This window comes from Schistocerca americana, chromosome 4, assembly GCF_021461395.2.
Source record: "Schistocerca americana isolate TAMUIC-IGC-003095 chromosome 4, iqSchAmer2.1, whole genome shotgun sequence".
In the NCBI taxonomy this organism is placed as follows: Eukaryota; Metazoa; Arthropoda; class Insecta; order Orthoptera; family Acrididae; genus Schistocerca; species Schistocerca americana.
Window position 1 is genome coordinate 775,584,281 of NC_060122.1, and position 26,065 is coordinate 775,610,345.

The 26,065-nt window shown below is 40.7% G+C and overlaps 1 protein-coding gene across 1 annotated transcript in view; it reads right to left on the reverse strand.

The window, feature by feature from the left end:
• Positions 1-25,773, reverse strand: part of LOC124612556 — a 171,693-nt gene extending 145,920 nt beyond the window's left edge. Inside the window, exons 1-3 of the mRNA XM_047140830.1 lie at positions 25,693-25,773; positions 14,538-14,711; positions 14,353-14,462 (exon numbers count right to left, since the gene is read on the reverse strand). Of these exons, the coding sequence (XP_046996786.1) occupies positions 14,353-14,462; positions 14,538-14,629 (202 nt within the window). The 5' untranslated portion in view covers positions 14,630-14,711; positions 25,693-25,773. The remainder of the gene's footprint in view (positions 1-14,352; positions 14,463-14,537; positions 14,712-25,692) is intronic.
• Between the last annotated feature and the right edge of the window lie 292 nt (positions 25,774-26,065).

The following is a 26,065-nucleotide window of genomic DNA, read 5'->3' on the forward strand; positions in this document are numbered from 1 at the left end:
CTGGTTCAAGTGTGTGTCTTTTACATCCTACAATTCAAAAGTCACTGATGACAACACAGGTGATCTATATTCTCCTGCCCAGTACTAGCTTCCCTCAACATAGGAGATGGGAACTTCATCTCCACCATATTATCACATTCAGCCACCCTCCTGGACCTAACTTCCTTCCACAATTGTCCCCCCCCCCCCCCCAAATTTAATTATTTTTTGTTTACATTGGTAGTTTAGCCTTATTTACTCATTTTCGCTCTATTTCTCTCTTTTTTCCTATTTTCCTTCTGCTTCTTTTAACTCCCTTTTCCATCCAGCTTCCTTTATAGATATTTCGCCACCTCCTTTTCTGCATTCCTCTTGATCTTAATTTCAGTATTAATGCAATTTCTCCATTTCTCAATTTTCTTCCTTTTAATCCATTAATCCATCTTTACTTCTCACTCTGTTCTTCAGTCATCTCTGGGCTACAACTGCCACTGTGCTTTCTGATATTCTACCTTTGACTTCCTATTCCCTATGACACTGTCTCCTTTGCCTTCATCTCCACTCTCATCTTCACAATGGATGTTTCCTCCCTCTAGAGGAAACTAACTGTTCCAAAATCTAGGTGCAGTTTTTTTTCCTTTTTTTTTTTTTTTTTTTTTTTGATGTGCAATGGCAGTGATGGAATTTTGCCTCATGAAAATACTGAACAAGCCTCATGAAAGTACTGAACAATCATTCTGTCTCTCTAACATTTTTAATGTATATAGCTGTGTGTGTGTGTGTGTGGGGGGGGGGGGGGGGGGCATACATGCGCGCGTGTGTGTGTGTGCACTTCTTTTTTAGGAAAGGAAGGAAGGGAACCAAACATGGAAATAACTAACTGCAGCAATCATCATGGATCATGTTGGAAGACTGCTTAACTATCTTGAGTGTCTCTTGTACTGTAGTGACCTTGATAGACAGTGTGGAGACAAGTCAAATGCAGACATTAAAATAATAATTCATCTGTGACATCAAGATATACACAGAATTTTCTTTGTATTTTATGTTCTTTGGTACTCGTGTGTGGTCCACGTTTTGTTGTGTGGACGAAGTAAAGTACTGTGTGCAAAGAATATTTATACAAATAAAGTGTTAATCACTTATAAGCCACATACATATTTGAAGTAGAATCAATTCCCACAGTCATGACCCTATACTGAACGGTTGGCAAACTGATTTTCTGTGTACGCGCAGGGAACAATGGGCCTACTCACTAACATGGGCTTAAAGAGTAGCACCAGAGTTTACCAAGAGCTAGCAATGGTATGCCATCACCACCAGCTACACTGAACAACAACAACAACAACAATCATACAGGCAATGGCAACAGGACAATAACATCATAAATCTGTCTTTTTGGCCCACAAAGTCTCAGCTATGGCTAATGGCCATCTTTCATTTGTGTGGACTTGTGTCAGACAAGAACTGTATTTTACGGATTACAAGATGAACTTAACTTTTAAGCAATTATAAAAAAATAACATTTTTATTATTAGTTTGTAAAGCCAGATTTTAAAAAATTCTTAGTTTATAAAACTGCATTGACCTTTAAAATCCCTGAAAATCACCATCTGAACTTTCTTCTTCTTCTTCTTCTCCCCCCTCCTCTTTGTCATCACTATTATTCTCTTCATATACAAGATGGTCTTTATTACCATCGAGGGCATTACTTTTGTCACACTTCTTGAAAGATTTAACAATAATGTCTTCTCTCAGTCTAGACCATGACTGTTTTAACCACTGACACACTTGTTCGATCACAGATTGTTTTAAAGCTCCCTTCGGTGTAAATTCATGTCAGGTTTCATCCATTATCCATTTGTTCCATTCCTCTTTCATATACACTTCAAATGGTTTATTTATCGAGACGTCAAAAGGTTGCAATTGTGAAATAAGTCCTCCCGGAATAACAGCAATGTCTGTGTTTCCCTGTGTCAATTTCTTTTTCACAAAATTTTTCAGATGACTACTAAACTGATCTAGCACAAGAAAAGAACTCTTCTTCAATAAAACACCTTTCCTTCTATCCCACACTCTGCTAATCCGAAATTTCATATTAGGCTCATCCATCCAACCCTTGTCATGTACATGAAAAACAACACTTGGCGGTATTTCAGAAGGCTTCAGCATTGTTTTGCGCATGAAAATGATCACTGGATTATGTTTAGTACCATCAGCACAACATGACAGGACAAAAGTGTTGAGCATTTTTCTTGTCCACTTGTTTTTACAGTTACAGATTTACACCTTTCATGGCAACAGTTCTGTTACTTGGGACTTCAAACGTCACAGGAGTTTCATCCATATTCACTATTTGGGCTTAGCTCCACACTGCTTTTCTTTCGATGTTGAATAATAAAGTGATGGAAAGGAAATATTTTCTCTTAAAGCTCTGGTGGCATTTTCCAAAATATTTTGGTTTTAGTTCGTATGCAAAGTCCATGACGCTTAATAAACCTGTAGCACCAGCCAACTCCACCCTTCTGTTAAGTTCCACTGTAGCACTAGCTTATGAGCATGTATTTGAATCATTTCTTTGTATTAATTCCAATGCCATTTTCATGGTGTCCTTGAATCCATTTTAATACATCATCTTATAGTTTTGGTCATTTTGAATTCAGACCTCTATTTGCACATTTAGTCCCCCTCATTTTTTTCAGTTCTTGTTTAGTAGTCTGCCAACCAAAAATGGTTTTTTCTGTTGGTGTAGGGCTAAAATGCTGCTCAGGTGCTCTGTTTCCATGTTCTTCTGCATGCGGTATTACTTTCAATTTACAGCCCACATCATATGAATACTTTTTATTTATTTCTATTGCAAAACTAGCTACTAAAAGAATATTACACTGTCGCCAATAACACAAATCACTTTCAATTCAAGTTCCTTTGCAATGTAGACTGCAGTGACGCATCGCAGGCCAGACAGTGTTCTGGGTTTGTGATGGCGGGGCAGGAGTGAGACAGTGTTAGCAAGCTTATGAATCCTTGCAGCTTGTGTTCGTTGCATCGATGCATGCTGCTGCTCATTGAATCCAATGTTGCCAGATAGAGATAGGTTTCTGCTACACGCCCTTTTTTAAGACTGTTGGGAATTCTAAATCAAACAGAGGACATTTTTATATTAATTCTGAGTATAAGATGCACCTGGATTTTGGAGGCAATTTTTCGGAGAAAAAAGTGCGTCTTATACTATGTAAATTGTGGTAACAATTCACATTGGTTATAGCACAGCTGGATGGATATACTTCGTATTACCACCTGAGTCACGGATACATGGAAAATCAGCAAAAGTGTTGCTTGTTCCAGTGGTTCCCCTTCACAAGTACTTCATTCACAGTATATGCTGGGGCAGGGACAGGGAACGGGGGGGAACGAGAGGGGCGGGGGGGGGGGGGGGGGGGGGGGGGGGGGGGGGCAGGGGAAGGGGGAGAGGTAATGATCTCCTGTCTGAGCAATGTCTGAAGGGTTTTTGGCAATGTAGATTGCTGTGAAATAGGACTATTCGATTTGGCAACCAAGGTGGATGCTATCATAACTGACCAAATGGCTCTGAGCACTACGGGGCTTAACATCTGTGGTCATCAGTCCCCTAGAACTTAGATCTACTTAAACCTAACTAACCTAAGGACATCACACACATACATGCCTGAGGCAGGATTCGAACCTGCGACCGTAGCGGTCACGCGGTTCCAGACTGAAGCGCCTAGAACCGCACGGCCACACTGGCCCGCTTGTGGACAGCATTTGAAGACGTTATAGTGGGAGGTTCCGAATCACGCATTCAGACTTTTGCAGCGGCAGGGAGCACAGACTCGCACACTGCTTCACCACAAACGCAAGCACCACAGACAGAGCCATCTAGTCAACTAATTAGCTAGGCTGAATGCTTGATTACAGAGACAGGAAGGTAACAACGTTTTTGGATCCCAAACAGTATCTGACAAAATTTGAAATGGTGATGGTAGCATAGATGCTTCTGTGAAGCAGCAAGACACAGCAAGAGCCCACGTCTCTACCCAAACTCAAATGACGAGTGCCAGTATGCACACCCACCCATCCCGAACATTTAACACGCCTCAAGTGCACAGAAAGAAATGGAGTCAGTAGTTACAGGCTCAAATACACTATTTGTAAAGGAAAGGAAGTTCAGTGACCTATTCTTAATCAACACTGGATTCTAGATAAGTGTATATCCAAAGTGGCTGAATGATCCCCACTCATCTACAACAGTTCCATTTCTCACAGCTGCTAACAATTCGGCAATTGAGACATTCAGGAAGAAGAGGTTGACTTTAGATTTGGATGATGGATTTTGCCGTACTTGAGCACTCATTATTGTGGGTGTGAGTGGTCCAGTTTTGAGGGTCCAAGTTTCTCTGTAATTTTTCCGTGATGCCAGACCTGTCAAACTGTTGCTTGATCAAAGCACCTCTATCATCTAAGGCCTCGTGCTGCACGGTGCTGCTGATCTGCCCTCACACAATGGTTTTAGCACTGTCCACGTCTTCCGCACCTGGTATAATATACTAGATGTCGCAACTGCCTAAATGCAGAACACACACATGTATTATGCGAGAAGATCTCGCATTCTACATCACATGAACTTGTGGAGTTAAAAAGACATGCAAGGTGTGGCATTCGAGATGATGATTACTGACTAACATGTGACAAGATATCACAGTGAGGGGACATCACCTCTGCAGGTGGTAAAAAAGAAGACTGGCTCACGGAGAATGCATTGTGATTATGGGGGCTTAAATGCTCGCACTATTCTGGACAGATATCCGGTTCCCAGTGCTGCAGAGTTTAACAGCAGTGTGACGAACACTTGTTTTTTTTTTTTCAGTGTAGTAGATTGTACGAAGGCTTTCTCACAAATCCCCATGGCTAGGCAGAAAACTCTAGTGAGTAACCCCTTCAGGCTCTGCGAACACAACATAATGCCTTTTGACTATGAAATTCTCCCAGACTTAGTAGCATTTCATGCATGAAGTACTACAAGAGTTTTCATTCACATTCTGTATGGCTGGAGCACAGTCACAGTCAATCTGAAAGAAAAAAAATTTTCTTTGACAAGGAGGAGGTACAGTTTCTAGACTATGCAGTCTCTTGCACAGGCAGTTCACTTCTTCCAGAGAAATGTCTCAACCTGTAACATTTAATGGCTCTAGAAGACTACTCAAAAAGTTAAACTATTACAGGTGACACTCAATTTATCTGAAGTACAAGAACCAATAAATAAACTACTTACATGCAAAAAAACATTTGGCAGCAAAAAAATTCCTTGGACTCGTGAAGCTCAAAATGCATTTCAAGACCTAATAACTGCATTAACTAATGATACCATGTTGACATACCCTGTTTCTGGCACCCCCATTTCTTTGAGTGTTGATACAAGCTCAACTGCTGTGGGCACCATATTTCAAAAGTACGTCTCTGCAGATTGGCACCTTCTGGCTTTCTTTTCAAAGAGCCTGTCTAATCAGCAACAGTGGAACGCATTTGACAGGGAGCTTCTTGCAATATATGTGACTGTAAAGCATTTCCGGCCATGGCTACAGGGAGAAGTCATTAAAATTTTTACTGATGATGAGCCACTAACGTCCAGATGCCAGCATATGATGGAACTTAATTCATCATGAAAGTGTAGACATGCTGGGTTCATTGCTCAGTTCTCAAAGGACATCCAGCACATTGTGGATCAATATAATACTGTGGCTGACTGCTTGTCTTGAAAGTGCAAGGCTATCACTGATACTGACAGAGTAGCAGAACCAGAGAAAGATGTTTTCCGTCTACACTGTCATGCGAATTCTGCATTGATGGGCTTACGTCTTGAGCACGTGCCAATACATGGTACCAATCAACAGATATGGTGCAACACTCCAAGGTACAAGAATTGCCTCTTCATTCCTGCGAGATGGTGATGCCCTGTCTTCAATGCATATCACAATCTTCCACTATCTGGCATCAACGCTTCTGCAAAAATGTTGGTGGACAAAGGGGTTTGGCCAGGAGCAAAAAGACTGCTGGCACTGGCACAGTGTTGTAGGAAATGACAAAATTGCAAGGTTTTCAGAAATGCTTGAGCCTCTTCTCTCTCTCCCCCCCCCCCCCCCCCCCAATGGATTTTGTCTTTTGGTGACTATTGTAGATAGATTCACTAGGTAGCCTGAGGCCACTGCGGTAGCTGATGTTTCTGCAATCTCTGTCACCCAGGCCCAACTAAATTGCTTGTTTGCGAGATTCAGCACTCCACAAGTTGTTATCATGGGGAGGGGTAGGCAATTTGAGTGCCTATTGTTCGAAGAGATTATGAGAATGTGCAGGTGAAACATATTTCAGTGATGAGCTACCATTCTGCCAGTAACCCGATAATAGAGCTTATTTACTGCACACTGAAAGCAACCTTGGACTGCTGTACGGATGCACGGTCGGTTGGACATACTACCTTTAGTACTGTTCGGGCTATGCACTGTGCTGAAAGTGGACTTGGGTCGCTAATTTGTTGACGGATGCCTGGTCGGGAATATTACCTTTCGTACTGTTAGGGCTACACATTGTCCTGAAAGAGGACTTGGGTTGCTAAGCTGCTGAACTGGTCTATGATCAGCAATTAAGGGTTCCATGTGAATTTTTCTCACCCACACCTAAGCCTTGGCTACCAGTAAGAGGGTCCAATACATTTTTGTGCAATTGCACTCGCTCATGCATCACCTCTTTCCAAAGAATCCATTTCGACATAGTGATAAACCCATTTTCTTTCACGAAGACTTATTCAGATGGTGTTGTGTGTGGCTGAGAGATGACACTATTAAACCACTACTCTTTCCAGGCCCCTTTACAGTCATAGACCATAGTAATGAAACAAATGTGACTGACTTCCCTGGGAAATGGTATTCTGTATCTGCCAAGCATCTCAAGCCTTCTTACACAGAAGACAATCTCTCTACGGCTTTGAGTGACCCAATCAGACCTCTACCTCAGCCACAAAAATGCAGTCTGACGCGCAGGTAACTAGCAGATACCTGCTAGTTAGATTAGCTCCTGTGTTTTCTAATTCTGTTCAGGTTTGCACTGGCCAGATTTGTGATTTGATGCAAGACCTTCCGAGCCACAGCTCTCCAAAAAGGGAGGTGCTGATATGGAGATCTCAACAGACAAGGAATCAACACAAGTCAAATGCAAACATTAAGACAAAAATTCATCTGTGATATCAAGATATATACAGAACTGCCTTTGTATGTTATGTTCTTTGGTACTTGTGTGTGGTTCACATTTTGCTGTGCACTTGGTACAACTGAATCGTGTCCTTCATCAGGGTTTTGATTATCTATTATCATGCCCTGAAATGAGGAATATTCTATACTTCCAACCCCTCCCAAAGTGGTGTTCTCCTGCCCACCCAACCCCTACTACATCCTAGTTCATCCCTATGCCACACCCACTTCCACCCTGCCACAGTGATCGTACCACTGTGGAAGACCCAGATGCAAGACCTGCCCAGTCCACCCACCCAGCACCATCTATTCAAGTCCTGTCACAGGCTTATCATGCCCCATCAGAGGCTGGGCCACCTGTGAAAGCATCCATGTTATATACCAGCTCTGCTGCAGCCACAACATAGAGCTTTACATTGATATGACAACGAAACAGCTTTCAACTAGAATGAATGGCCACTGCCAAACTGTTGCCAAAAACATGGTGGACCACTCAGTGGCACAACATGCAGCAGCGTACAATAAGCGAGATTTCAATGGCTGCTTCACAACCCGTACCATCTGGATCATCCCCACTACCACCAGTTTTTCTGAGGTGCGCAGATGGGATTTACCCTTACAGCACATCTTTCACTTCCATAATCTTCCTGGCCTAAACCTAAGGTCACTCACTGCCCCCCCCCCCCCTCTCACAAAACCCAATAGTGTGTGTGTGTACACCATCCCCTGCCTCAGTAATCCTGTCAAATTTGCATCCTATGTCAACTACTTGTGTGCTGTTATCTCATGCCCTAGCCTATGAAATTGCATGGTCAGTTAGTTTGCCACCTGCCCCTCTACCTGCCCCGCCCCCCCTCCCCCGAGCTAGCCCACACTCAGCTCCTTACTCTCCCATGAGCTGCTAGATGCTTTATGCTTTCCCCTAACCACCTCCCTCCCTCATGCTCTCTCCATCCCTCACTTCATTGCACCATACACCCTCACCTCACCACAGTACAGTACAGAACATTCACTGCAGGCCAATAAAGAGCTGGCAGTCAACTGAGCACAATGTAGGGAGGCAAGTGTGTGTGTGTGTGTGTGTGTGTGTGTGTGTGTGTGTGTGTGTGTGTGTGCGCGCGCGCATGCATGCGTGTTTTTTCCACAGCTAGAAAAAGAAAGTGCATTCCGAAAGCTCCGTACCTTTTGTTTGTGTGCCTATTAACGATGCAGCACCCTACCTTTTGGTGCGCCATCATCTTTATTCCTAAATAATTCATAAAACCAGAAGTTTCTGTACATTATTTAATTTTACTCTGTATTTCATAACCAATAAATCATGGTTGCGGATTACACCCGCCCTTGGAAATGTTTTGCAGTTTAAAATTTGTTTTTAAAACTCTGCTTTACCATCATATAATCTATTTGAAATCTTCTAGTGTTTCCAGGTCTCTGCCACATGTGCAGCTTCCTTTTGCGATCCTTAATATAGTATTAGCAATAATTAAACTATGCTATTCACAAAATTCTATCAAATGACTTCTCTTTCATTCCTTTCCCCCCTGTACATGTTCTACTATTTTTCATTCTCTTCCTTTTGTTACTGTCTAATTTCAGTCAATTGTCACCAGTTTTTGTCTTCTTTAACAATATGAATAACTGTGACTATGAAGGCTTTCCCGGCGTAATAATTGATAACATTCTTCTCAGGTGTGCAGCCGGATCATAACGTCATCTTGACACAATATTTCAACGGTCCACCTGGCCACCATCTTCAGGTGAGAGTGCTTGTATACCACTATGATAGGTGTTGACTTCCTGTCTCTCTTGCCTAGGATAATGCATTTACTAGTAGCATAGTAGCTTACCCTCATCCCTGTTCATGATTAGACCTAATCTTGCATTATCTGTATTTTGTTTAGGTAACTGTGCACTACCCTGACTGTCCGCAGTTTGTGGTCTACTGGCTAGCGTTGCTGCCTCTGGAATAAGGGGTCCCGGGTTCAATTCCCAGCCGGGTTGAGGATTTTCTCCACCCAGGAACCGGGTGCTTGTGTGGTCCTCATCATATCATCATCATTCAAGACGTGGCAAGACTGGAAATGGAAAGATTGGGAACTTGTATGGGCTCTGATGACCACAATGTTGAGTGCCCACAAACCAACATTATTGTCACTACTCTGACTTAAAAGTTCTGTTTCACCACTTGACTAAATCCTATTACATCTAACTTCAACCCATTGATTTTCCTTTTTAAATTCTCTAACCTACCTACTTGATTAAGGGATCCAACATTCCAAACACCGAAATGCAACAAAATGAATAACGCCATCTCTAACCCATCAACCTAAGGGATCCAACATTCTACACTCTATCTGTAGAACACAAGGTTGGTTTTTCTCGATGACACCCTCCTGAGGAGTCTGCACTCAGAGGTTCAAATTTTACCTTCTTAATATATTACCCAAGAGGATGGCTTCATCACTAAACCATAGCAGAGCTGCATGTCCTCATGAAACACAAGTGATGTAGTTTCCCCTTGCTTTCAGTTGTTTAATGGCGAGATCAGTCAATTATCCAGACAGTTGCTCCAGAAGCTACTGAAAAAAGGCTTTAGTAACAACATTAGTCCGACCTCTCTACAGACATCTCTGATGCTGTGACACCTGCAGCACTGCTATCTGTATCACTGAGGAACACAAAATACCCCACTGCATCATGGTTCACACTTTGTGGCTGGCATATTGCCCACCAGATGCCAAATATTTCTTGTCAGATGTTTCATCACGATTTATGTTGGTGAGGTAATACTATTACTGTTAGCCTTAGTTGACAGGTCTCTGAGTATCTTTGGGTCAATGTACTTAAAACTTATGGGGAATCACTCTTGAAGTGTCAAAAACTGTTCTAATTTCCTGAGTAACCATTGTATTTTCCTGGTGATCTTGTCTGCTGAATGAAGATATCCTTGCATTTGTTTTTCATTTCTATAATGACTCACTATTTTATTTCAGCTACTTGTGTGTGTGTGTGTGTGTGTGTGTGTTTATTGTTAGTCTGTCTTCACCTTAGTCAGCAGCTGATGTCCTAGCAGAGCTTAACAGACTGAATGTTGGCTTCCTTTAGCATGCATTTAGGTGTCAACAGCACAAGAACCATGGAAAAAATGTTGTTGATAAGAACAACAACAACAATAAATTTAAATGAAACACATTCATACAGTGAAAGTAGTTTGAATGCTAGTTTGGCAGTCGTGACCTTCAGAAGGTAAGTACAAGAAACGATTGGCAGCCTGGCAATATGAAATACAATGATGGCTACAAACTTCCATCATCTCGGCTGCCAGTAGTAGCAAGACTATGGACATACTGCACTTATGTATTTGTAGAAATAATGAATACCAACAGGCATACTTTTTATAAAATATATTAATTACACAACTAGTTTCAACAGTGCATTAGTGTATCTTCAGATCCCTGTGCAAACTGAATGGCGATATCCTACCATCGGTACATTGTTACCATGTATATTCACAGGTGTCAGATTTTTTCTTACGCTATGTGTGCATCCAGCAATCTAACAACAACCGTCCATGACTGAACATGGTTTGGATTCAATTTTAAACTAGAGGTACCCTTTCCACAGTATGATTACTGAGATAGGTTACAGACATGCGTGTCACCGAAACAGCACCCTACTGAAAGACTTGCAACAGGCCATTGAGCTACACAAAATTATTATTAGACTGTAAATGTGACAGTGCTTCATCAAGCACAGTAATAAACACTTCCAAGCTACGCACAGAAGGCACTAAGCCATTGTAACACCCACTGATCATTGCAAAACAATAATACACCACAAAAAACAAATACCTTTTAGTTTGCCAAGGTCAAACAATTAAATTCCAATATAAATGAAGGTCAATCACGAACCTCAGCTCTCCTCTTCCTACAAACATTCAATCATGCAACAAAGTTAACTACGTTCTTGCTAACAAGGAACCCCCTTGAGTGCGATGTCGCAAGTCCAGTCTTTAGTAAGGCTCATTTAAAAGTGTTGTGTTGACAATTATGACATAAAAAATATTAGCTGCTAATGACTCACCAAAGTGCACGAGGCGGGAAACACAAAATAAGTGTCTGGGAAGTGAAGAGGTCAACCTCCTAAAGTACATATTACACCGTTGACACTCAAGAAACATTAAAAAAAATGCCCATTAACTTGCACCATGAACACCAAATCAAAAATGGCATGCCACAGTGATCACAAAGGTTCACACCATCAAGATTGAAAGTGAACTCCATAGGAGTTACGTACCATGCAGGATGTTCATCTAGGTATACATTCTTAAAGAATGCATATTGTGTCATGGAAGTTATCACAAAACTAGCTATCCTTTATGGTGCAGCTGCAGATAGTGTGATAATATGTTTTATAGGCAAGGAAAAACAAACATCCAGAGGTTGAATTTGCCCATGGTTCCTGGTGGTATGAACTCCCCGTTCCACACTTTTCAGGAGGAATAGTTTGTTCTGAAGGAGTCAATTTCTATACGCAAACCAGGAATCAAGCAAAAGCAAGCTATTTTGACCAGCTATTGGCCAAAAGCAGTGCTCATATCATAGTGTAGTTCTCTTATGCCCATTTTCCCACTCTTGCTCATTTTGATGTAAATATTCCATACTGCCCTTGTAAGATCATGCATATGAGAAAGAATTGTAGAAAGCAGAACACCTCTAACTTCTCACAGTACAATAAATAACTTTCCAGCCAATTTACCATCGAGATTATGCTATTGTTAATCACATATGAACATGTTAAGGCATCAATGTTAGTTGATCTTGATACAACTCTCTTGGTACTCCTAATTTCCAGGGCTCCTTTCATACGCACTTCCTCCTCAAATCCTTAGTCGGAGTTGGAAACACATTCCATACTGAATGATGAGGTATCTCACCTACAAGTTTTTGGGCCAATTCCGCAAATTGCTGCGCATTGTCAAGCTGACACTTCGTTAGAAATTTTTTTATCTTATGTCTTCCAATTCTGCAGCACTGTTTGAAGTTTAGCAACTATCCACTACTTCCCTTGAAATCACTGAAATCTACATCAAGTGTTATTTTATGTGCATAATGTAATAGGTCACTGTCATACGCATCCTGTAAACTGTGTCAAGCATCCCTGAAATGCATAAACACCAGTTACTGTAACAAGTGTGCCTTGTCCTCTCTTGCACAGCCAAAGATTTTTTTATACACTACATGGTCACATTGCCACAGGCACGAAATCCATTCATCATTTTTTTTCTTACTATGCTGCAGATGATCTTTCATGTACGTAATTATGTTTAGTATCTGCTCCTTGAACAACAATTGTCCGTTACTATATTTCACTGGAGATGAGATTTTCTCTCCGACAAGGATGATGAACTACATAGCTTGACATCTGTTTCAATGCCACTTTCACTTGTTAAGCATGTATCGTCATCATTGTACTCCTCACGTACATTCTCCACACAGTCAAGTACATATGACGCCACACATTTGACTCATCTGGCATAAATGCTAAGATTTCATCTGCCACTTCTTTCTCACTATGCAATATTCCTTGAGTTCCTTCCTGATCAAATGTCAATCAGGCAACAGTTGGTGCAGACATAATACAATGTTTGCTTTGCTTATCATTGCCATTGCTCTGCTTTGTAACTGTATGACAAGCACTGTAGCGCTGTTGAAGAGTTACTTAACCAATAAGCAGTTCAACTATGCTGCATAGACTCATGCTGTGCTCACCGTTGGATACCTCCAGTCCCACCCCACAGCAATTAGTAACTAGTCTTGTGGCAACATGGTAAACAATATGTGGGGTGCCAAATAACACAAAAATCATTGGTCTTTTATGGCCTCTCACTCAAGGGATTCCTTGTAGGATATTATAGCGGCAGAAAATAAGTTAGTATATTATGACTTGGGTAGTACTGAAAAAGTGGTATTACATACCTTGACAAAGATCACTTGCAACTGAGGGCAAAAATCAGACTACGCACATATGCAGATCGTCCATGGCAGAGTTGCATGCTAGTGGATGGGACTGACAAGAGAAGTGGGTAAAACAGTTAGTATCAGGCATGCAGACATTCATGCACAACATTACATCCCAAGTGCAGTACTTTTGGTTTGCAGCTTGGAACTGAGAACCATGAAGTTCGAGCAAACTACGAATGAGAACAGGAAATTTGCTGGCAGTCGTGGTGGAATTTAATCACAGTTGGTATTGGAATGAAAACTGACTAACATGGCAGAACTATTACAATAATGCAGTTGATGATCAAGTGAAATAGTATTTTTGTATTTTACACCTCCTCTTACATTAAGCAGTATGCCACTATAAGTTTCACAGATATGTCTTCATACATATAAACTGCAGTCTCTCAAAGTGTTGATGATATGAGCATGAGTTTAAAGTAATGTTTTCTGGCTGGACCAAGAAACATTGTATTTGCTTCAGACAAAGCTACAACAATGGATTGGGACAAAAATCCAGTTAGTGAATTTGCAAGGAGGGAGGGGAGAGGGGCACCAACATGGGTTATCATGTACTGACATGCAAGTGCATTCTTTCTCCAATCCAATTCTTATTGGCTGGCTCTGAGCACTATGCGACTTAACTTCTGAGGTCATCAGTCGCCTAGAACTTAGAACTAATTAAACCTAACTAACCTAAGGACAACACACACATCCATGCCCGAGGCAGGATTCGAACCTGCGACCGTAGCAGTCCCGCGGTTCCGGACTGAGCGCCTAGTCCAGTTCTTATTGTTTATAGATACTGATGTTATTGCAACTGTTAGCAATAAACTTAAGTTCACTGTGGGGAAACTATCAAAAGACAGGCCCTAAGATTTTGATTCTGGGATGTGTATTTTCATACACAATGAGTGAGTGAACAACTCTCGGGCTCTTTATTCACAGCAATACTTCTACTCCCCTAAACAATATGATTATTGGAGCATGGAATTCTTTGTTAACAAATAATAAACAAACACCATTCACAATTTTTTTGTAAAGTTTTTAGTGTTAGCATTTACACACACTTTGGTTATCCATCACCACCACACACTATCATGAAAGGATACTGGTAGTAATTTTCAGCTGACCCGTTGTTATTCTTTCTGGAAGATTATTTGTTTTGACAATGTCTTCAGTTACTCGCATCACTTCACGTCTTTGCTCCATAGTGGGTGTACTGTAAAAAAAAGAAGAAGAAGAAGTTAGCAGCAGCATATTTCTGGTTACATTTAGGAAAATTTATCTGACAAACCTCTTCGAGCGCCATTTTATCCTGAATTTGTGGATGCGATTGCCATTACATAACAAGTAAGTTCCCGACACACGCAAGTCCTTCCGAATCATGTTAGAGTTCTTAAGAATCTGATATTATTTTCTGAATGCTTTTATACATAAATTCCAGAAGTTCAAGTGGTGGTCTCGTATTCTGAAACAAAACGCACTTAATGCAACAAACATTTGCAGAGATATACTACTGGCTCTTAATACAAAGGTAGCAACTAAATATTAAAGTAATTTAGGAGTTACGGTAATAATTCACTGAATAGTAGTGGAACTGAGAGCTGCCAAAGGCGTGCGTGTTCACTCGTGCATGCACACACGCATGCCCCCCTCCCCCTCTCTTCACTAAACACACTGTTTTTGAATTAAATGACTGGTTTCCCCCCTTCCCTCTCAGGCCATTATCCAATGGTATCTACGAAAGTATGGAACTATAAAGTACAACAGAATTAGTGAAAGACAAGACTAGCAATAGGTGTAACACACAAGTACTGCGAAACAAATCTGACGGCATGTATCATAAAAACAAAAACAATAAATGTTATGTGAACTCATCTACCATTAAAAACATATATACATCACATAAACTAAATAATGTTCAAAAATAACTTGTCAATAAACATTAAAACATTATATAAACTTGTTTACAATCTAAGAAATCAAAATATGCTAACATTATTTTACATGTCAGCCATCCTGAGAGGACACAGAATGACTAATGAGATGTGCTAACAGGTGGCACTTAAACAGGGGAGAGGCAAGTTACATGGAGCGGCTGTAGACAGCACGTAGGTAAACGTGGAGAGGCAAGTGATAAAAATACTGTAAAACTAAAATAAAGTCTGGAACAATACATATTTAAAAGGCTGACACATGAAATAATAATAATAATAATAATAATAATAATAATAATAATAATAATGATGCCACAAATATAGAATACATCACATACATTCAGCAACTGAAAGATTCACATTAAGCAGAAAGGAAGGAGGAAGGGGATTTATCGACATAAAAAAAACCTACATTATGGACAGGTAGACAATTTAAGAAAATTCTTTATAGAACGAGCAGAAACTAGCAAAATACACAAAGCAATCACTCATATAAATACATCGGCTACACCACTGCAATTTCATAACCACTTCTACAACCCTTTAGATCACATAACATCAACAGATACGAAGAAAGTAAATTGGAAAAAGAAAACACTACATGGCAAGCACCCGAATCATCTAACACAGCCACACATCGATCAAGACGCATCCAACACATGGCTAAGAAAAGGCAATATATACAGTGAGACGGAAGGGTTCATGATTGCAATACAGGATCAAACAATAAACATCAGATATTACAGCAAGCATATTATTAAAGATCCCAATACCACAACAGATAAATGCTGACCTTGCGAACAACAAATAGAAACAGTAGATCACATCACAAGTGGATGTACAATACTAGCAAATACAGAATACCCCAGAAGACATGACAATGTAGCAAAAATAATACATCAACAGCTTGCCTTACAACATAAACTTATAAAACAACATGTTCCCACATACAAGTATGCACCACAAAATGTACTGGAGAACGATGAAAACAAATAACACTGGAACAGAACCACTATAACAGATAAAACACCACCACATAACAAACCTGACATCATACTCACCAATAAAAAGAAGAAATTAACACAACTAATCGAAATATCCATACCCAATACAACAAATATACAAAAGAAAACAGGAGAAAAAATTGAAAAATACATCCAACTGGCTGAGGAAGTCAAGAACATGTGGCATCAGGATAAAGTTGACATTATACCAATTATACTATCAACTACAGGAGTCATACCACACAATATCCACCAGTACATCAATGCAATACAGCTACATCCAAACTTATATATACAACTACAGAAATCTGTAATTATTGATACATGTTCAATTACCCGAAAGTTCCTAAATGCAATATAACACATACCATACAGTTAAAAGGAAGTGACGCTTGATCAAGGTCCGCGTCACTTTCCATTTTTAACCAGACTTATCGTCTGAGAAAGTAAAGAAAGAATGAATAATAACAATAACAGAAAAAGAGATGTAAAAGGTATCATTACAAAAAGATATCATACGATGAATAAGAAGTCAATACACGAAAACAGCAAAGGCAAAGTCTCTCACGCCAATGCAGCTCACACATGACCACAGTCTCTGACTGCTGAAGCCAAAACGTGAGCAGCAACACATGATGCGAGAGGCAACCAGGTGCAGGTAAGAAGAGGCTGGTGTGGGGAAGGGGAGGAATAGCAGGGTAGGGGTGAGTGACGGTAAAGAGCTATTTGTAGCAGTGTGTGGGGAATAGATGGTGGAGGATAGAGCAGCTAGGTGCACTCAGGAGTTTAGATGGAGGGTGGGAGGGGTGGCAGGGCTAATGGAAAAGGAGGAAGTAAAATGACTGAGGGTGCAATGGTTGAATGAGGACTGTGTAGTGCTGGAATGGGAACAGGGAAGGGGCTAGATGCATAATGACAAAGATTAAGGAAGGTTGAGACCAGGAGAGTTACGGGAATGTAGGGAGAGCAATTCAGAAAAACTGGTGTTGGTGGGATGGTTCAGGGAGAAATGAAGAACATTGTGTTGGATGACATGGACGGCAACAGGGTGGTTCAGCTGTTTCTTCGTTACAGTTTGTCAGTGTCCATTCATGCAGACAGACATGCTTGTCGGTTGTCATGCCCATGTAGAATGCAGCACAGTGGTTGCAGCTTAGCTTGGAGATCACATGACTGATTTCACAGGTAGCCCTGCCTTTGATGAGATAGGTGATGTTTTGTGACTGGACTGGATTGATGGCAGTGAGAGGGTGTATGGGACAGTCTCGTATCTACATTTATTACAGGGATGGGAAACATAAGGCAAGGGTCAATGTTTGGTCTACAAGAGCAGTGATTCTCTCAGTGGGACCACAGTAATGGCCTCAATGGGGCGTCCTGGGTGGCTGGGTTTATAGACTTTAGGAAGCATGTAGAAAATATGAGTGCAGGGAGTGGTAGGGGTGAGGGGAGAGATGACCTTTGAGGAGAGAGTCTGGGACGGGCCTAAGGATTTGATCCTGACCTTACAATCCTACCTGCTGACAAAGGCTCCACCATTGTACTTTTGAACCACAAATATTACCTGGCAGAAGGATCCCACCAGCTGTTAGATTCACCTACCTACAACCTCTGCTACAGTGACCCCATTTCAGAAATCCAACAGGATCACCAGTCTCTTCTCAAATCTTTAGGCCCATCCGAGAACCTCTCCCTGGGTACACTACCATCCCTAATGCCCATGGCCTTACCGCTATTGATCATTACCTTTTCCAATACCCGATGGATTCCAAATCAACAACCTCCTTCATAGTTGCCATGACCAACTATATCCTCACCCACAATTACTTCTTCTTCGAAGGCATTACCTACAAATAAATCCAGGGTGTGGATGTGGGCATCCATATGGCACCATCCTATGCCAATCTATTCATGGATCATCTAGAGAAATCCTTCCTAAACACCCAGAATCTCAAATCCCTCATCTGGTTCAGATTCACTGATGACATCTTTGTGATCTGGCTCGAGGGTGAGGACATCCTATCCACATTCCTCCAGAACCACAACAGCTTGTCCCCCATTCAGTTCACCTGGTTCTACTCAACCCAACAAACCTGCCACCCATTCCATACTGAGAAGTCCCTTCCATACAGCCTAGCTACCCATGGCCATTGCATCTAATAGTAACAAGTGGTAACATATACTGTAGGTCTCACTCAATGACAGACTGTAATTACACTCCTAATATTTAACAAAAACAAATCTCCTGAGCCTTATCTCTCCAGTCACCCTCTACCTCCCAAAGTCCCACCATCCAGGAACAGAGGAGCATTACCCTTGTGATTCAGTAGCATTCAGGACTGGATCAACTGAATCTCATTCTCCGCCAGGGTTTCAACTACCTGTCATCATACTCTGAAATGAGGAATTTACAACCCACTATCCTTCCCACGACTCGCACAGTCGTATTCCGCTGCCCACTGAACATACACAATATCCTTGTCCATCCCTACACAACACCTGCTCCCAATCCCTTGCCTCGTATCTCTGCAATAGACCTAGATGCAAGACATGTCCCATCACCACCTACTCCAGTCCAGTAACAAGCATCTCCTATCCCACTGAAGGCAGGGCTATCTCTGAAACCAGTCATGTGATCTAAAAGCTAAGCTGCAATCACTGTGCTGCTTTCTAAGTGGGCATGGCAACCAACACACTGTGGCCAAGAAACAGCTGGTTCACCCCGTTGCTGAGCATGCCATCCAACACAACATTCTTCATTTCAATGACTTCTTCACGGCCTGTGCCATCTGGACACCAGTTTTTCTGAACTGTGCAGGTGGGAACTTTCTCTGCAATATATCCTATGTTCTTATAACAGTCCTGGCCTCAATCTTTGTTAGTCATTGTCCTTACACATCTAGCCCCTTCTGTTCCAGCTGCCCTACTTGCCTCCACCCCTACCGTGCTATCCCTACCCTTCCCCACCCCAGACTCCTCCTTACCCTCACCACATGGTTGCCTCTGCCATCATGCACAGCTGCTCGCAGTCTGGCTTCAACAGCCAGAGACTGTGGTCATGAGCGTGTTAATTGCATTTGTGTGTGTGTGTGTGTGTGTGTGTGTGTGTGTGTGTGTGTGTGTGTGTGTGTGTGTGTGTGTTTGAGGAAGGCCTTGTTGGTCGAAGGCTCATTTCCTGTCAGTCTTTTTGTTGTGCCTATCTGCGTATCAGCATCTCTACTATATGGCGAATTTTTCAGTAAACAGTTCACAGGGGGCATGGCAAATAATTTTTGCAAAATATATGTTGATGGCATTGTGTTGTTGCATCTAGGATCTAAAGATGACATCGATCTGTTAGCTGACAAGATCAATGTACTTCATATCCTAACACTCATTTTACGGGTGAATATCAGCAAAAGAATGCTGATTAATTTTCTGGATTTATGTATTATTAAACTCAAATGAACCCATTTGTTTGGCATTTATTGTAATGATGTCATTATATCTCAGAATTATTGTCACTCAGTGAAACATAGAAAAGCCTTCTTTCAAGCACTGATAAACAGAATACCTAAATTAAGCCTTAAGAGTTTAGAAGCTAAAAAAAAGCACTTCATACAGTGCACAATGTTGCTTCCAAAAACAGTTATTAGTCCATAGTTGTTAAAATACATAATTCTAAACTCAAGGTTCTTCCGAATAGAGGCAACAAATTTAGTGACAATGCTGCAGAAACATTAAAAGTCATCTTGTTTCTTTTTTATGGGAATGTTTCTTATAAGCTACAATGCATTATTCTGCAGATTTAATGTTAGAATTGCCTTCAGAACCAATAACTCATTTGTTCAGCTACTTGTACACAACTTCAAATTACAACTGCTGGCGTTTATAAAATCTGCTGCACTGACTGAAAAGCCTTTTATATTGGACAAACAGGTAGAAACGTTAAAACCAGTTCAAAGAACATACATAACTAGGAAGGAAAAACGCAGAAGACAAATCGATCTTTGCTTCTCACTTAATTTCGAAAGTACACAGTGAACCAATACCAACAATAACCCCACAGTTTTGCATGAAATGGAAAAATGAACCTGAGTGGACATCTTGGTGGAAAGTGAAACATACAACCATTGTGTGATAATATAATGTAAGTGGATAGATAAAAAATCTACTCACCAAGTGATGCCAGGAAAACACATATAGAAGAAGTATTAAAGTTTCCAAGCTTTCAGGGCCAATGGCTCCTTCTGGGAGACAGGTTGAACAGGAAGGAACAGGGGTGTAGGGAAAGGATTGGGGAGATTTAATAAAAGGGGTACAGTTCAGGAAAGTCACCCAGAATCCTGGATCAGAGGAGACTTACCGAACAGGGTGAGAATGAAAAACTGATTGTTGGGGACTGCACCTGACGAGATTTTAAAGCTTGAGAGCTTAAAAGTGGAAATATGTAAGACAGAGATTACTGCTAAAACACTGTACATCAGTTTTTAAGAGTGAAAAGCTAGGTGCACTGTATGTAACAGAGGTGGGAGGGGGACGGCAAAATACAGACAGGTTACAAAATGAAAGACGTAGAAAACTAAAACGGATTGAAGAAAGGAGTCGTCACTGTGAAGAAATGCTGGGGTTGAAGAAATTAATGTCAATTAGGGCCAAACTGGTGGCAAGACCAAGGATGTGCTGTAGTGCCAGTTCCCACCTGTGGAGTTCTGAGGAAGAATCCAGATGGCACATGTGGTGAAATAGGCACTGACGTCATGTCCTGTTATGTCGCTGGTTCTCGCCAACCACCTGGCCTTAATTTATGTCAATTTCCTCAGGCTCAACATTTCTTCACAGTAACTAATCCTTTCTTCCCTCTCTTTTAGTTTTCTACATGTTTTATTTTCTGACCCATCTATTTTTTACCACCTCTCCCTCCCGACCTCTATCACATACGATGCACTTAAGTTTTTTGCTCTTAATAACTCCTGCGTGACATTTTGGCAGTAATCTTGTTCTTATGTATTACTATATCTTCCACCTTCAAGCTCTCAGACATTTAAATCTCGTCTGGTGCAATCCCCAACTGTCAGTCTTTCCTTCTCATTCTGTCCAGTACGTCTCCCCTGACCTAGGGTTCTGGGTGACTTTTCCGAAATCTACCCTTTTTCCTAAACCTACCCAAGTCCTTTTTCTTCACCCCTCTTCCTTCCCCTTCAACCATTCAGGCAGAAGAAGGAGCCACTGGTTTCTAAGGCTTGCAAACTTTAATACTTTTGTGTTAGCAGAAGAGCCAACACCGTGTTACAAGTGGAGGCCGAAATGCACACATTTTAGCTCACGCAGGCTGGCGTGAGGAGGGAAGAAATATACTGACGTGAGGTCTGGAACATGACAAGGAATGAGAATTCAGAAAGCGGATGTACTTAGTTTCATACTTAACTTTAATCCATTAATGATGAATGTCGCTCTTGACGGTACATGATTCACAATATTATCTGTTCAAAATACATTCTTGAAGATAGTAATTATAGTAACTGAATATGGCGCCTTGCTAGGTCGTAGCAAAGGGCGTAGCTGAAGGCTATGTTAAACTGTCGTCTCTGCAAATGAGAGCGTATGTAGACAGTGAACCATCGTTAGCAAAGTCGGCTGTACAACTGGGGCGAGTGCTAGGGAGTTTCTCTAGACTAGACCTGCTGTGTGGCAGCGCTTTGTCTGCAATCACCGATAGAGGCGACACGCGGGTCCGATGTATACTAACGGACCGCAGCCGATTTAAAGGTTACCACCTAGCAAGTGTGGTGTCTGCTGGCGACACCACAAATACCTTTTGTATGTGTGTTCTCCTATCACCACTTGGTGAGCAGATTTGTTTATTCTACCCATTTACATTATATTTTCAAAAATTGAAAATGTGTTTGATGTATTATTATTAAATTAATTTCATAACTTCGTTACCAAGTATGGTAGGACCAGTTATTATAAACAACAGACCACACTCATTTTTTCATAGCTGCATGTCATATAAATCAACTTTGTGTGCAGAGATACCCTTTGCTGTTTCCACCTGTTTGCCATCGCTGGTTTCCTAGATTGACTTTTCATTCAGCTTAGTCTTGCTTTGTAATAATACCTTTTACATTTATTTCTTATGTATCTACATCAGTCTTTTAAATACCATGTTGTTCGACAATTTATTTTACTTTTAAACCATTTCATCAATTTTTTTTCAGCACTTGTCTCTCCCTCCCCATCTATTTGATGTCTACAGGCCCTCCCTGTAGCTTCCTCTCACCTATTTAAGTGCCATCTCCTGGCATCTCTCATCAGTCATTCTATGTCCTCTCAGGATGTCTGACAAGTAAAGTACTGTTACATATTTAGACTTCTTAGATAGTAAATAAGTTTATAAAATGCTTTTATGGTGGTTACTGATGAGTTATTTTTCAACATTATTTAGTTTATGTAGTGATACATTTTTAATAGAAGACAAGTTCATGTAATATTTAACATTTTTGTTTTATGAAGTATGTGGTTGAATTGTTTCATTATAGCTATGTATTATACTTGCTGCTAAAGATGCGTACTGCTACATACTTATCTGTTTGACTAATTAAATTGCACTTTGTGGTTTGATACTAAGTAGATATGATTGGATAACAGTCTCAGGGGCTGAAATCAGTTGTGGTTTTTAAAATAAAAAGATAATTGCAACTGGTGCTGGAATTTTATTAAAAATCAAGACTGCAGTTGCGGAACCTGCATCACCAGGCTTTATATGCTGGACGAGAAATGAATGCACTGTGCTGGAACTGCACTTCTGCAACTTGAGAGACTGCAGGAGAGAATGTAGGTGCAGGATGAGTGAAGACAGGGTCCTGGGGCAGGGATGAAATGGGTGTGGGGGCAGGGCTTTAGCTGAGATTGAGGCCAGGGGAATTATGTGAAGCACTGTCCCTGACTTCACTCATCATGACCCACAGTCTCTTCTACAGTCAACCTTTTCTCTGTTATGTCACTGTCTCTCAAACCACTGTTTCAAGTCATCTATTCTACAACTCCAAAATGTATGAGTGTCACATTAGACAGACACTTGCTCACAGGAAAAATTGCATGAACATGACGTAGCTGCTGGAAACAACACTGCGCGCAAACTAGCAGGCACTACATGGCGTGCACAATCCAGGGCAATAAGGACTACAGCTTTTGCCTTGTGTTTCTCTGCTGCAACTCCAGCCACGCCAGACAAATGGACATATCATTCAATGACTCATATCGCACCATCACAATGATGAAATGTGTGTATGGTATATTTGGGTAGGAGTTCTCTTCTGGGTAAATCAACTGCCTGGTGTAATTCTTCTTATTTGATGCCTTTTTGGTGACATGCATATCAATGACGACAAAATTGTGATGAGAACAACAACCCCCCCCCCCCCCCCCCCCACACACACACACACCTGTCCTGAGCAGTGAAAGCCACTGACTCAATCAGGAATCAAACCCGGAGTCATTAGATTGGAAGTCAACAACACTAATCAGAAGACCACGAGCTGCTGACATATCATCACAGGACATCTGAGACCCACACCAACTGCCCAACTATAGTGCAAGCTGGTATCGATCCCCCTAGTATCTGACCTGAAGTGGCAGCCAAGAAGAAAAAAACAATCATTTACATCTAAGGGCCGTCCCTTTCCATGGATACCAATCTGCCTGCTACTAATTTAAATCAAGAAGTTTCCAGCTCATAACAGAAAATCTCACTATATACTGCAACAAATCACTGTAGAAATTTGACGAGGAAATAAGTCCATCTGGGAGATTGGTCTATAGTAAAGGAAGAACTTCCTCAGAACACACAGAGCAGAGGAACATACGGAGATCTTTGCACAGACTACTTTTCGAAGTTGCAAGAAGCAGAATCAACATGAAGAGACAGGGATTATTAAATTAACCATTGGTGTATGACAGTGGGCAGGAGCAGACCACTACCCACCTCATCGAGGGTGAGTTATGCCCAAGCACCAGCACTGATGAGAAGCTCTTGGAGGTTACCCCAAATGTGCTAGAGGAAGCCAGTTTAGGTAGGAACCACTCGTTTAGGTCTTCGAGCAGTTAGGTTTGAATTGGTTTTTCTTGTAGTAGACAGCCACTTGTTAAAGATTTTTTTATAGTTTCCTTTTTATGGTCTCTTAAGTTATTTGATTAGGCCGTAACAGCTTGGTCATCTGTGTATATAAATTTCTCATCCCTGTAATATAACATGATTGTTTATACACAATTTCTAGTTCTACAAATTTTATCTTTATAAAATTTCATCCATTGTTTGTCATTATATACAGTGTTTGATGCTTCTGGTATGATTAAATAAATAAAACATCTTTATCTTAAGCAGCCTGTATCCCAGGATGTTTTTGGGTCAAAACAAAACAAAATGCGTTTATTACTTTAACGTGAATTGTAACATACGTTAAATTCAAAAACATATGAGACTGCTTATCATGACTAAACTTATCAGGGCTATGTTAAACTTCAGAAGGAAAGAATAGAAATCAATGAAGAGGTCATCAAAAAGGGAGCACAAGCTTGGATTAGGGATGTACGTCTGAAAGGAACCAGCCCACCATTTAATGGAAAATCTGAATGATTATAGTCAAAAGAGATTTGAACTGCCCTCCTCCTGAAGCAAATCCAATGTCTTAACTACTGTGTAACTCATTTGGTTTGGGACGAAGTACGGGAGTATGGAAGAGCACGATTTAAGGTCCTGCTGATGACTGGGTCATTAGTGATGGGCCACAAATTCACTGGAAAAAAAATCTTTTACTAGTGATTACATTGTGATTAAACTGGGGTCACATGTAATATATGTTTGGAAAGGATGCTAGAAAAAAGGAGGGAGGGGGGAAGAAACAGCAGCATTTCACATCCTGTCATCAATGTGGTTATTAAGAGAGGGCCCAAGTTGAGACTGGACTAATATGTGGAAGGAAATAGATTGTATCCGTTAAAAAGAACCAACCTGGAATTTGCCTAAAGTGTTTTAGGAACAACTGGCGAACAACCCATATCAAGACGATTGAGTAGTAAAATAAAGCTAGCATCTGCCAAATGCCTATCCAGTTCCTTAATTAGTTTCAACTCATTTGATGGGAAACAAGAAATTAGTGACAGGCCTATAAGTGGGGTACTGTGAGAATTGTAATAGATTTAGTTGAGGTTGTGGATCAAACCATCATAAGTATGGTTCAATGTTTAACCTAGTATTAAAAAGGTCTAGTTGAAATTCTGATTGCATTTATTGTTTCTGTCTTCCTTTTGCTTCACTATTTGATTGCAAAAGCATGAATATTATTCAAAAATTTCTAGTGTATCTTTTGTGTTTATGATATTAAGCATCTTAAGCTTGGTGAGTCTGGCTATATTTTGAGAACTTGGATGTCTTATAAGTTATAATCCATTAAAATAGTAACACAAGTACTGTATATAAATAAAATGTAAAGGAAAGCATTACACTTTTGTCAAAAGTTGCACTCACTTGAAAAAGAGGTATTATTTCAGAAACCTCTGAGTCCTTAAGTGGTTTTGGCAGAATTGCAAGATAAAAAATGACCCTTTGCTGAAACACAAAAAAGTAAATAGTATCTTATTTACATAAATAAACTACTTTAAACAAACAGAAGAATGACTTACATGTCAAAGGAAGTGAATCAGGACATTAGTACCACATCTGTGAAAAATTATCTCAGAATATTTGTAGTGTGTGCATTATTCTACTAAAACAATATTACGAAAAGAGTACTTCCTACTCACCATATAGTGGAGATCCTGAGTCGCAGATAGGCACAACAAAAAGACAGTCCAAAATTAAGCTTTTGGCCAACAAGGTCTTTGTCGAACACACACACACA